The following is a 14,585-nucleotide window of genomic DNA, read 5'->3' as shown; positions in this document are numbered from 1 at the left end:
TAAGCAAATATGCAAATTCCTACGTGACCATTTTTGCAAAGAAAAAAAACAAAAGGCAACCGGCCAAAACCCTTCTTTGATGATGGCTAAAAAGTAAAAATTAAGAAAAAAAATAATTTGCATGAGATGGTCCGCGTTTTTTAGGTTAGGTTATGGAAATGTTGTTTTTGCGCATCTTGAGCGATGAGAAAGTGTTTTTTCTTGAGTTCCGCTTATAATAAGTGTTGGGCTTGAGACGAAACAATGCGGGCTTTATATAAAAACTAGACTAAGAACGTTAACTTAGGTTAGGGTAGGTACAGTATTACTTAAATCAGTTTCAAAAATAGTGTTATAATTTGGCGATTTTTTGAAGTAGAAAATATGTTTTGGGCACAGATCTATAATGACGCTCATAGTAGATCTGTTTTGGGATTCCAATTAACTTAAGTAAGTATTATGTTATTAAGAATTAATTATAATTCTATTAAGTTAATACTATAACTGGTATTATGGGAATTTTTCCTTTTCGAGAAAATTTGTAAATAGTGTGAAAATGCGCATTAAAACTGAAAAGGCCCACTTTTCGTATTTTAATTATTTAAGTGGAAATAAATTTACTAAGTTTTTTTAAAAACATAATTATATTCTTTCTAGAGGCTCATAGTGACACAATTTGAAAACTTGCTGAGATCTATAAGTAATAACAAAAGCAAACCTTATTTTCTAAGGTTCTGAATTTGACTCCAAATTTAAAGTTCTTCTTTCTAGATAATACGCATACATGTGTACTTAGATATTCTATAGTCAAACCGGATAGCGTGGTTAATTCGTTTTTTGCGCGAGCCTGCAGCCGTCTCCGACCCCCGGGGTACGATTATGTATTCTACTCGTATATATACCAACACTACCCTTTACGATTATCGTGTTACACAAGGAAGCTCAACACTGGGCGAATCATTCCTTAAAAGTTATAACCAATGATTGGACAAATCATCGCAAAACCATCAAAAATCATTTATATCTCAAAATAGGACAAGATTCATTTAACTCGTATTATGTGCCTACAGTATTTTTGAATAAAATTTCTAGATTATACTCAAAACTGCAGTTCAAAATTGTTAATTTTTTTATCCTGTTATATACCATAATTCTTTTTGCGATAATTTGTCCAAACTCTGGTTATAACTACTTAAAAACGGGGTATTTACCTACTTATATTAGTAGGTACCTACTGTGGTTACGATTAAATATTATCTTCACGGAATAACTTAATTCGTTTTTTATGTACAACACAATGATCATGGTAACTAATAGGTATATGTATGATAGCTTGAAATCCTAAAAAATTGCTAATTACTATAAAAATAAAACTAATCGGATTAAAGATTAACTGGCCACTTGTAAAACAAATTTAAAAAGAGCTACCACAACTACTTTTTAGGCTTCTAAACCATTGAATAGATTAAGGGGATCCCATGCCCAATGACCTTCGATTTGAATTCCTTAGTTTTCTAATGTTTTTTGTAGCTTATCATATTAACAGCAACGGATTTTAGCAATATAGTATCCCATATTTACTTCAAAGTTCATTGTTTTCGAAATATTTGGCATCAAAGTTGAACAATTTTAGGCAAAAAAACTGGTTTTCTGGCCATAACTTTTGTGTTAATTAGTTTAAAATTAAAACCTTAGACAAATTTTTAGAGACGTCTAAGACGAACCCAAATATGTAGATTTCGTATAAGTAAGATCTTTCACAGCAATCGAGATATGAAAAAAGTGTTTTTTTAGACAATGTTTAACCCTTAAATGCATAGTGATGTATGTATGTACACAACAAAAAACATATAATTTTATGCATAATTAGGTAAACTCTATTTGGTCCTGTATAATTATTTTGATCGTAAATTAATACACTTTCCTTCGTTTTATTGAAATTTGCGCAGTATTTAAGTTTAAAAAAATTACATTTCTTTTAACACGAAATGGCGGAAAATTGGGAAATTTTAATGATTTTTCATATGTAATTTAGGCGGTTTTTTCGGGGTTTGTAATTATTTATATTTAAAATCTTTATTATAGGTATATTACAAATAGTATAAATTTCTAATGGTAGTAAGATTTTTTATATCTTTTACCAATAATTGTATAAATTTACATAAATTATTATTTACCCTATGTAAATTCTAATACTGGTTAAGCAGTGAAAATCGATGTTTTAATTTATATTTTTATTTTTCCTAGAATCAGTAAACAATTATGTAAGACATATATTAATTTCAGGCAAAAAGAAAAAATCATGCATTTAAGGGTTAAAACAATCATAAATAAATAAGTATTAATTTTTTTCACAATCCGGTAGACAAAAATGGAGATAAAAGATTAAAGAACCGATAGCCGCTTGTCTTATAATTCTATATGTAGTACAAAAGTAGGAGATACGATTCAAAACTTGAAAAAATCGATGAAAACCTCAGGTAGCCCCTATAAAAATATATCTATTCGTGTTTTTATCTAAGGGCAGCAATTAAAAAATACTACAGACAAAAACTATAAAGTGCACTTTTAAAATCTGGAGCGGAATCTCGAACACAGTTGCATCTCATTCGTACTAATAGTAATCCGAGCAAGATTATTAGTATTATTATCTCTTATATTAGTTTTCATTACACCAGCTCGTAAAAGCTCTCTTTATCCATCAAAAAATGATGTGAAATCTGCAATACGTGTCGTACGGCTGCGATCGTGGCCCAAAATGGTCTCGCCGGAAGATCAGCGCTGACTTTCGGGTCAGCATTATGCTGAGGCGAGACCATTTTCGTGGTAAACTTTAACTCCTAATTATACAGGCTTAAGGATGACTCACGTTAGACCGGGCCGTGTACGGGCCGGAGCTTCCGGCGCTTACTTTCTATGACATGACAGTTGATCACGTGATGCTTTCCATAGAAAACGAAGCGCCGGAAGCTCCGGCCCGGACACGGCCCGGTCTAACGTGAGTCATCCTTTATATACTTCTGTATGTAATTTTAGTTTTAAGTTTATCACGAATAAAACATTTGATTCTTGATTCAATACGCACCCATTTCGAGCAGCGTATCGTAGTACGCCAGAAGACTGGCACGCTGCATGACACGGTATAGTTGCAGCTCAGCCTCGTTGGATGGTCGGGACGTTACCACCACTGCGAATAAACAGAAATTAAGATTAAAGTTGGAATACTTGGAATAATTACCTATAAAAATCTCCGCGATACAATCAACGCCAAGTTTAATAAGACCATAATAGGTATTGTCTTCGGTTACCGCGACAGTTGCTTATGAAATAAAACTATGAAATCGGATATCGCGTATATTGAATTTATAATACATCCCGACGTTTCGAACACTTTACAGCATTGAGCTATACAGTGTATGTAGGTAGTTTTGCACATTGTAGCTTTTCCTGTCACCCGCTGACCATGAACGCTGTAAAGGGTTCGAAACGTCGGGATGTATTATAAATTCAATTTACGCGATATAATCCGTTTTCATAGTTTTATTCTAATAGGACCATGTTTGGAGCAAAGATAACGTAATTGGAGCTATAGAAACCTTAGAAATCACGAAAAACCTTTTTTTATGACATTTGACCTTGAATCACTTCCGAAGCGCACATGATTGATGAAAATTTTGTGTTGCCACTTTTCTGTATGCATGACATTGACTTGTTATTATTATTCTCCATTATTATTAATATTGGATACTTATTTTTTTGTCTGACATTCCTATACTTTTATTTTAATTGGTTTTAATGACATGCACAGTGAGAGTATTGTACGCCAAATTCTGGCTGATTGTGATGTTACCAACCCTACCACCAAATATAACCACTCACATTCAAACTTTTAACAGAACCTTTAGAACGCCATAACTAAGGTGTATACTGTAATTACTGTATACGAGTTTCCAGCTTATTATCTCTCATTCCGAGGTGAAACCCTTAATTTGCCTGGCCCAGAGTAAAAAAGGTTTAAATTGGTTTGTTTACGAGTACACTATTTCTAATTTCTATTGAACACTAAACTGACTTTTCTTCTAAAGTGTTTACTCTTGTCATCACAACAGCAGTAACGATATCTCCCACTAAACTTATGGTTAAGTAGTATATATTGTGTCGTTTTCAATCAAAGGGTACCACATTGTCGCTTACCATAAGGACGCTCTGACAGGTTATTCGTATAAAGATACAATCCAATTTCGGCCTTATGGAAAGCGACAATGTGGTACCTTTTTATTGAAAACCATATATTAAATAAAATATTAAATATTATCGTCATATTTTCATAGAAATTTGTGCCAAGAGTAACCTACCACTACGCGTTAATATTCTAATTATTTAAAAGATGCAAGCGACAAAATAATATTTAAAAAAAACTCATATATACTTAACCGTTAGGTACTTAAATTAGCCGTCAGCCGTTCGCTTTCTCGTGCTCCTTAATTTTATTTTACTAGATATATTAAAGTTTTAATATAATTATATAATCATTTAAGTGTTTAGCGCCATAAAATCATGTTATAACAGAGGAAGTGGGCCCTAAATCGTTTAAAACTCTAATTTACTAAAATCCCATCCAAGGTTTCCACAAAGTTATAACGTTCGTGCCCCAAACAATTTGGCGGCAGACTCGCGTGAGGAGAGGCGCACACAAAAAACAACCCCTTTCAATAACAACCCTAGCTATTACCGAAAAGAATTGCCAACCGTTACCAGACGAAAAAATTAAAAGGTTTACATATATAAAGGGGACGTCTTTTGTTTGGCAGAACGGGTTAAGTCCCAAGCCCCTTCGCGCGGCAAAAATATCGATCGTCTCGTCTATGAAAAAATGTTGCCACCCCAAAACTACCACCCTCGTGTACTATTGGTTTTTATGACGGAAAAAAATGTGGGGTGGGTCTATGACTCCACCTCTTGGCAGGTAGAAAAAGGTTAGATATAGAAAAAAAAACGCAGTAAAAAATGGGTTGTTTTCGTCTAAAGTACATATGTATTACGCTTGTGTACAGTATTATTTAATGATTTTATTATGATATTCAATTTATTATACCTGCAAATTTAATGCTTGCACGCTAAAAGTGCATAAACTTATTTACGGACTACTTACTGGAAAGTCCGACAAATTACTCAATCTATACATATGGATTAGAAACAATACCGATGATTTTACAATATTTAAGTAGTAGGTACACACGAATACAAAATTCTACCGTTAACTGCTTTAATTGAAAGTGGAATAAATACATATATTTAATATATCCTGCAAGCTTAGCTTTTTTTATTAATAGAGCTTCAGCACCAGAAGTGGCAGAGCGGGCCAGGTATTCAAAATGATCTGCACACGCTATTATTTCGACAATAATAAAGATATGGTCAGGTCATTTTCAGCTTCTTATGTGGCCGAATGTACTTACAAGAAAAAAAAAAATACAAAATAAATTAACATCTTCCTTCGCCTAATCAGTTAAAATTTACCTATTTAACACCGTCATTCACAAACCGACGCTCTAATTTTGCTATTTAGCATAATTCATACTGAACCAAAAAAACACATGAGAATATATCCCTAACAAGCCCTTACGCAACTCTTTCTAAAATAAAAAAAAACCTGTCTCACGATCCGATGTCCAAAAAACACATTAACATAATCTGTGCTCGCAAAAAAAAATCGCCACGCATCGGCCTTATGAGAAGGGACGCGCTAACCCGCGCTCATTGTCTTTTTTTTTTAATTTTTACTTTTTTTCTGGTCACGTCAGGAATTTGCATACGATTTCAATGTCCTTAATTTCTTTCGCGAGTCTCACGGTGCACGAAAGTTTTTTAGTGTTTAAAAAAATGTCTTGGGAATGTAGATTGTGGAATCTATGTGATTATAATATTTAACTTATGCATCATTTCTGTTGTTTAAGACATCAGGTTTGATTTTTTGTTTTCTTTTTTTTTACAGAAATATCTTCAGAAAAAACTACCGTGTGAAGTTATATTATTTTTAATGTTTTTTTAAATACGGAGATATGACATCCAATTTTACTCCATTAGTTAGTTTTGTAAAACTTGTAAATTTTTAATTGTGTCGTTTCCAAGCAAAAGGTCCCACTTTGTCGCTTGCCATAAGGATGCTTTGACAGATTATTCGTATACAGATACAAGCAAATCTCGTCCTTATGGTAAGCGATGGGACCTTTCACTAGACTTTGACACAATTATTGCTTAGTAGTTAGGTTACAGGGCTCTATAACCGTGAAAATCGTCAATCGTGTCTCTGCCTGCGAATTTCGGTTTTCGCGGTAGCCCCTCAGATGTGCAAATTGCGGAAAGTTTCAAAAAAGTTGGAAAAGTTCCCGGAAATTTTCAGAAACGAATGTAGCTTTCATTTTGAAAAACCGAAAACGGGACTTCCGTACGAAATATTAATATTTACCATTCGCTTTTCGGTGAAGGAAAACATCGTGATTAAACCGGACTAATCCCTAATAATTTACCCTGGGTTGGTAGTCGCTTTCGTAAAAACTAGTGCCTACACCAATTCTTGTGAAAATTTGCAATTTAGAAAACTTTCCGACGGCATATCAGTAGGTAGGTATGTAGGTAGGTAGAGTTTCATGGGCGAGTATAGGTACCTTGAGGTAATAATTTTCTGCAATCCTTTCAACAATGTAGAATAAAACAACCGAACAAGTGCGAGCGGACTCGCCCACCGAGGGTTGCGTACTTTTTAGTATTTGGACCCCGGACAGACAGACAAATGGACGGACAGACGGACAGAGGAGTCTTAGTAATAGGGTCCCGTTTTTTCCCTTTGGGTACGGAACCCTAAAAACCGTCGACAGTAAAAGTAAATTAGATGACAATCAAAACCGTTTTGCTAAGGTTACAGCCACCGTCTGTCCGTCCGCTTGTCCGTCTGTCACAGCGGTCTCTGTCTCTATCTCAAGCCCAACAATCTATTTTTTAAATATCTCTACTTATATAATACCTATAGAAAGCTTAAATTAATTAAGAAAGATATATTACAAAAAAAAACAAATAACGGTTAAGCGTGAGTCGTACTTAAGGAAAAAATTTAAAGTTCAAAATTAAACCCTCGGGGCGCGAGTTAAATTTGCACTTAGAACGGTTTTTAAATTGATTTATTGATTTATTTATTTATTTATTTCATTAAAAAAGGGTGTCTGCATGGAAGTAGGTACCCAATGTACCCATGAGACACAGTCTTCAAATATTATTCCAATTAATTGAATTGGTAGGTGTAATTCTAATAATCCTAATTATTAGGTTGTTAATTAAAAAAAATTAAGATTCCGGCTGTCTGCTACCTAAGTAGGGCACTAGGGCACAAAGTACAAGTATCAATGTTTAACCACATATCACGCAACTTAATTTCCATCATAAGAGTCATCCTATTAACTTACCAAATAATTACCATTCTTACACGTGCATATCTACTGCCGCGTGAGAATCCCAACTAATTCAGACCAAATACGACAGTAATTAGCCTAAAAAAACCCGCCCTTGCCAGTATAAAAAAATAAAAAACCAAAGACAAAATCTTAGCGGATAAACAAGAACGCCTTTGTCATTCGAAATTCGATTGACAAAAGACGCGCGAATGTAAAGAATACGGTGAACGCGCTAATGACAGAGGCCGGAACAAAACAAAGATGCCGGGATGTGTTCGTGCATACGATTAGATATTTTTTCGCACTTGCACCGTGTGATTGATATGCGTAATACAGTCTTTTATGAATATTAATACCTATTGTGAGTACGCTAACGACTTGAAAAAAGTTTGTTTTTTAGAGAACTTCCGTGCGAATTTTATGCTCGGGTGTCTTAGCTCTAGAAAAAATACTTTCTATGCTACTTAGATTGAACACATAATATAGTAAATAATAGCACAGATCATATAGATAATAGTTAACGTTTTTTCGACATCATTTTTATAATTCTTTCTTCGTGGAGATATTACCTACTAACATGTGTTGTGCATTGGTAAGATTGTCTTTATCTACCCGTCAGTTAGATACTGTTGGCTAAACTATTCCATTCCAATCCAACCAGGTGGTTGGCAACTAGCAAAGGTTTTTATAGATGGCGCCAGCATTAGGTTTTACCTGTGAATTGTGTCAAATTATAAATCCCATAGAACAAAACTAGAGACAGAAAAAACCTAATGCTGACGCCATATGTAAAGTGCTTCGATCAACCAACCCCATTGTAGAACTTAAATATACGTACTACTCGTATCTGTGGTCAACATTTAAGCATGTAACACATTCGAAATTTAAATTGAAAAAAGTTACAACCGCACAAATAGCTGAAGCACTATTCCATTTAAAATTCAAACCTAACTAATAATAAATAGGATAGAAATTTCGCTGTAGAACGGATGTGTATAATTTAGTGTTTGAGGGAAGGGTTGACCCAACTCTACCGTTGACTGACAGATGGTTGCTAGTCCAGGGTTGCGATGAATAAAAAATCGAACAAGACGTTTTATGGTTGTTGAATTACGTGTTTTATTTGTTTTGTGGACTTTTAATAGTGAATTAAGGAAAGTTAATGGATGTTATTCGTTTGCGGCTGCAATTGGTAATTATATAAATAATTAAAATTATTACTGACATTTAAATACCTCGAATATAGGACAAGTTAATTAGGTAGGTGAATATTTCTTGTATGGGTGACAAGAAAATTATTTATTAATACGATTATAAACTCTGCTGAAAATATGTTAGCAACTTGGCAGAGAGACAACATTAGCGTATAATTAACGGGATACAATGACCTATCAAATTACATGTATTAGTAGCAAATAGGAAGGTATTGTGGCGGTATAGTAACGGTAGCGGGTAATTTTAGGTAAATAACATTAGGAAATCGCGTCAAAAACGGGGGAAAAGAAGCGTCGTTTCTGTGGACAATAGTTTTTATTTGAGTACATTTTACAAAGGGTTTTTTCATATGTACAGTTTTTAAGAAACAGTACGTTTAATATCATTATCATCATTCGCTTGCCCTTATCCCATTCATTTGAGGTCAACGCAGCATATCTTTTACTTCCTTGCCTCTCTCTTGCCGCTCATTTCATCATTCTTTCGCGTTCATTTCATATCATCTCTCGCACAGTCCATCCACCTTTTCCTCGATGTCCTCTCCTCGTACCTCCCTCCACATTCATTCGTAATACCTTTCTCGTCACATGACTTTCATCCCTCTGCATCACATGCCTGTACCACGCTAGGCGATTCGCTCTTACTTTTTCTACTATGGGTGCAACTTTCAGGCTTCCTTTTATATACTCATTCCTTATCCTATCAATTCTTGTCACACCGCACATCCATCTTAACATTCTCATTTCCGCTACCTGCAATATCTTTTCATCCGTCACCTTTAGGGCCTAACACTCTAATCCATACATGACGACAGGTCTTATGATGGTTTTGGTTTTTCACGTCACGGTCAATATCGCCATCGCACTGTACGAGCGAACCGAGGTACTTGAAATCGGAGCAGAACGGCAATGTAACGCCATCGAGTTCCATGGCAGCGAAACTGGAGAGACCGCCGTAATCGCAGAACATATGTTCCGCTGATCCGCTGATCTTCAGGCCCCCATTCTCCAGTTTTCGCCGCCATTTCTCAAGTCTGCTCTGTACCTCGAGTCCGTCTTCACTCACAAGCACAATGTCATCAGCAAACAGCATACACCAAGGTGCCTCCTCCTGTATGTCCGACGACAGAGCGTCCATAATAAGCAGGAAGAGGTAGGTTACAGCCCTGGTACAAGTCTATCGTGTTATCGTGTACCGGACGCGTGTACAACATACTTCCCAGGCACGCATTTCTCTTTCAGAGCCCACCACAAAACCTCTCGGGGTACTCGATCGTATGCCTTTTCGAGTAGGTGTAATACACCTAAACATATAAAATACATTTATTTCAAGCTCTCTAAGGCTCATAATCAGTTTTTACCAAATGTCATAAAATATTGTACAACAAATACGAGATATACAAATAATCTTTTTTTTTTTATACTACGTCGGTGGCAAACAAGCATACGGCTCGCCTGATGTTAAGCAGTCTCCGTAGCCTATGTACGCCTGCAACTCCAGAGGAGTTACATGCGCGTTGGCGATCCTAACACTCCTCTCCCTCGAGCTCTGGCAACCTTACTCGCCGCTCATTTAAAATTCATATTAATTAATATTATCATTATTCACAATACCAACCATAAATAATATAAAAATTAAATTTTCAATTTTAACATAAATTTCTTTACAAAAGGGTTTTGATCCAAATGTTCAATTTTAATATGTTCCTCAATGATAGCTAGATAAAATTCTATATTATAAACGGAGAAACAAATTAGGTATCAATCCAGTTCCAGTCCAAACTAGTCGAAAGTTACCGGTCAATTCGAACAACGTGATAATTACTAGATACGAGAACAATACGAGATCTAATAGATACGTTATCAACTAGTTATCTTTTGCAGTTCGATTCGAGAAACCAATTGTCATTTTACGCTACAATTATTGTGACGTTTTTGGATATCCATTAGATATCCATTGGATGTCTACGTAATATCTTAAGCAAATCTTAAAGAGATCGTTCAAGAGGACATTCGGAATCGCGAAAATGTCAAATTTGACATGACTTTCTTAAATATCTCGTTATCGTTTCTGTTTCATATCTAGTGGATATCTAGATCATTGTTTGAATTGGCCCGTAGTTTAAAAAATACTCCAACTTGACGAATAGATGAAATAACAATTTAAACGATTTTTTTTACTCGGCCAACCCTTAAAAATTGAAAAATTACGGTTGCTCAACATACGTTCGATATTTTTTAATACCTATCGGATCGAAAGTGAGGTGCTAACTAGCCGCAGGGTGCGGTATCAATTAGACAGTCTAATGGGAACATGTGTAAAGGGCCTAAGTGGCGCCTCGGGCATTTGTGGCTTTTCAATTTTTATTTTGTCTGTGGTAATTGTTTTTTAAATATATTTAACTGTCATTTTTTGTAAGAAAAAAATAGGCGTTTTCGGCTATAAATTCCTCATATGAAGAAATGACGATATACGTTGCACGTTGCTGTAATTTCTACGCAATTTTATTGTTTTGTTTTTAAACCCTAATTATGAGTGCAAAGAATGCACCCAGCCTTTATGCCTTCATGTCTCCCTGTTTTATTAATACCCGAGTCCATTTAGCTTCTTATACACCATCGCTTTTTCGGCAATCTGACATGACACGCATTTTAATTCAGTCCATAATTACTGGCTGTATCAAACGGCCGAATCAGACAAAACACATGCCGGCCAGCGTTCTAATTTCTTTATTATATTTGATTAACCCTTCAGTAATTACAGAACAGATGCAAACCTGATTAATTACTAAAAAACAGGCACCTGCCATAATCTCACTTTCGTAAGAAAAAACTTACAAAAACTCTTTATTCGTCTAATCTCGTATGTAAATCGACTAGTCACTGTCTTTTGTTTTTTGTTGGCTGTGATTTGAGTCGGAAGTCATGTGGATTGTGGAATACGTTTTTTCTAGCGAGATTAAGGGCGAAGGTTTTATTGGAATCAGCCGTGGGTGATCGGAGTTATCTGCGTATCAGATACAAACAACTTCTCAGGTTTAATATCTTTTATACGCGCCAAAAGGACCGCCGTTTGACTTTATCGTAAATGCGCTTCGTACATACTAATGAACTTGTACAGAATTTGCTGCATATTTATCACATAATTATTTGATAATTGATAGTCGACGTCGAATTCGATGTGCGATGACTGTTTATTTCAAAAAAAGAAAAAAAAACTAATAACTTAGCATTAACTACATTAATATAGATTTTGGCTAAGATAATAATTAAAGTTACATTACTTACAGGTGCATGGTTTTATCTAGTACTTAGATGTATGGTAAGCTTGTACATATTTGCAGAGAACATTTCAAGATACTCAAAATAAACTTCATTCGAAGCAATTATCGTGAGCTACTTCGTCGCAGTATCTTTATATTAAAGGATAAGCAACGACATAATACTCATAGTAGTCGACGATAGGTTTAGACCCTAAGGAATCCCGCGTATGTTCAAAGGGTTATACTAATATTATTATTTACTTTATCTGGAGCTTAATGGCGTATACTTAAACTTTTCAGTGTTCCACGAATAGTACAATAAAAATTTGCTTCTCGTAACGTACTCCAAAACTTAGGAAGAAAGAGGTCAGACACCCTTTTCTAGCCACAAAAGTGATCAAACTGGTTACCCCACATAACGTGCATTATCCACACGAAACAGACTAGTAACCCAACACCCGCGGTCCAGCGGACCCTCATTTGAATCTTCCAAATTCAAAAACATCTTCCCGGAAATAAAAAAATCATGTCAGTGGGGTCATTTATTCCCACAGATCCTGCACCTTACGGCCAGCGAAAACAAACTAATAATTTAAACCCTTCCGCGTTTTTTAACCATAGACAAACCATAGAGTACTTCCGTGAGAACTTCAAACATGACCATAGAGTAAGGAGGAGGAAAAAACGAAGGGGGCGAGTGGACAGTTGGTGAGTTATTACTGAGATAAAGACCCTCTGATCTGATCTGAATAGAAAAGGTGGTCGATTCTTTTTAGTCTTATTGATCAAATTGCAGATAAGGGTTAGTTAATGTGTAATGTTGGATAAGTTTTTACGACTCTTATTCAAGTCACCAAGTATGTGTAGTAATATTAAGACGGCATGTCGTACAATTCAATTTATAAACTGTATAAACTTTGCAATACAAGGGCTTCCTACAGTTAAGCCTCTATTGTATAAAAATATATATCATACCTACTTAATAAACATTTTGTGTACAGATTACGAATAGCGTACAAGTCCTATCATGAAAATACAAAATTACATGCATTAAATTGTCACTCATACATAGCAAAATAGTGCAGTGTAATACATCCCTACATAGAAACTTCTGCGCACTTTTTCTGAAGCTCACTTTACAGTTTGTGAAAGGGGAGGAAGCGTTAGAGCCACAATAAAGAGCGTGAAAACAATATAGATAATTATTCTCGAAATGCCATTTCAAGCCAGGAATGTAATAAGAACGAAATAAACACTAATTGCGTTACAAGTCGCCTACAGAGTACAAACGCATTCTCACGTTGGCATCATTAGGTTTTTTATCATGCTTTTTCACTCCTTTATTACTCGCCCTCTTGATGCCTCTCCCTCACCTTCCCAGTACAGGTGTCTGTATAAAAAACCTTATGAAGCGTTAACTATAGACTATAGAGCAATGTGGGTTCCCGCGTTTTTGTGACAGCCCGCCTTTTTTCGAAACAAAATGAAAAACAGTGTGAGAATACCATGAGAGTTTAATTCAATATTTACATTTAACCGTTTCTTGATTTATAAAGAATCAAAGCATAATAGGTTTAAAGAAGTAAAGTTGCAATTTGAACGTAGAAATTGTTTTAGACATGACGTATTATCACTAACATAACAATAAACAATAGGTAATTAATTAACTAGACAACGTACAAAGACAGAGCCTCTATCTATACCTAGGGTCGCTATAATATAATATTCGTGTATTTGTGGTGTTTTTTATCGATTTTCTATCAAGCCAAATTTATGTAATAAGTCCCAGAATTCCAGAGCCATTTCTGCGGTCTTATTATGAGTGCATGACTTAATTAGAATTTGTAATTTTGTACTTTTACATTCAGAGTATACCACTCGCGTTAAATGATGGGCCCTATGACCGGTCCTTTGAGTCTGATTTAGTTGGGCAAAATTTAGAAAACAATTGAAGAAATTATTCAAATTCCTAAACTTCCAAAAAATGTCAACAAATATTTTACGCGACAGGTTAGTACTCCATAAAAAAAATTGAGTGTCATAGAGTATTCGACGCGACAAATATAGGTAGGAGATTCAAAATTCAAAATATAGTCTGTCAAGCTGGATATGTCAGTAGCAATGTAAAGCAAACAAAACAGCTCCACAACCCGCGATTTTTCAAATTTGCCGCATTTTTCTACTGACAATTCATAGATTTACGGTGTGGTACTAGTATTATAATTATGATCTGTGGATTTACGTAGTCATATAGTCATAGTCATATATTTATTCAAAAAACAATACAGGTATTGTGTTTGAAATACATGAATTAAAACTAAAATTATTAAAAACTTAATAAAATGTAAAGATAAGATATGTATAACTTGCCTAAATCTTAAAAATTATCAAAAATTTCATCTACGGTGTAAAAGCAACCTCTCAATAAAAATAATTTCAATTCCCTATGAAACAGCGAGTGATCCGTAATGATTTTTAGTTCAGTAATAGGTAATCTGTTATAAAGGTTTTATGACTTGATGACCAGCGGAATGCGCAGCAACAATCGAGTCTAGGACAAAATTCATATTTTTAGTGCGCGTTCATACTGTTCTTCATTCACAAGACTTGTTCTTAAGAAGCTTTGTGAGCAGCACCAAGACATACAAACTGGGTACCGTGAAAATTCCAAATTTTGAAAA

General features: G+C 34.9%; 1 protein-coding gene across 1 annotated transcript in view; it reads right to left on the bottom strand.

Annotated features, from left to right (window-relative positions):
* Positions 1-14,585, bottom strand: part of LOC134749650 (NGFI-A-binding protein homolog) — a 34,026-nt gene that overhangs the window by 5,756 nt on the left and 13,685 nt on the right. Inside the window, exon 2 of the mRNA XM_063684696.1 lies at positions 3,065-3,166. Coding sequence (XP_063540766.1) covers positions 3,065-3,166 — 102 coding nt within the window. The remainder of the gene's footprint in view (positions 1-3,064; positions 3,167-14,585) is intronic.

Source organism: Cydia strobilella, chromosome 1 (genome assembly GCF_947568885.1).
Source record: "Cydia strobilella chromosome 1, ilCydStro3.1, whole genome shotgun sequence".
Taxonomy (NCBI): Eukaryota; Metazoa; Arthropoda; class Insecta; order Lepidoptera; family Tortricidae; genus Cydia; species Cydia strobilella.
The sequence above is the reverse complement of the archived record's forward strand: the minus strand, read 5'-3'. Positions and strand labels throughout refer to the sequence as shown.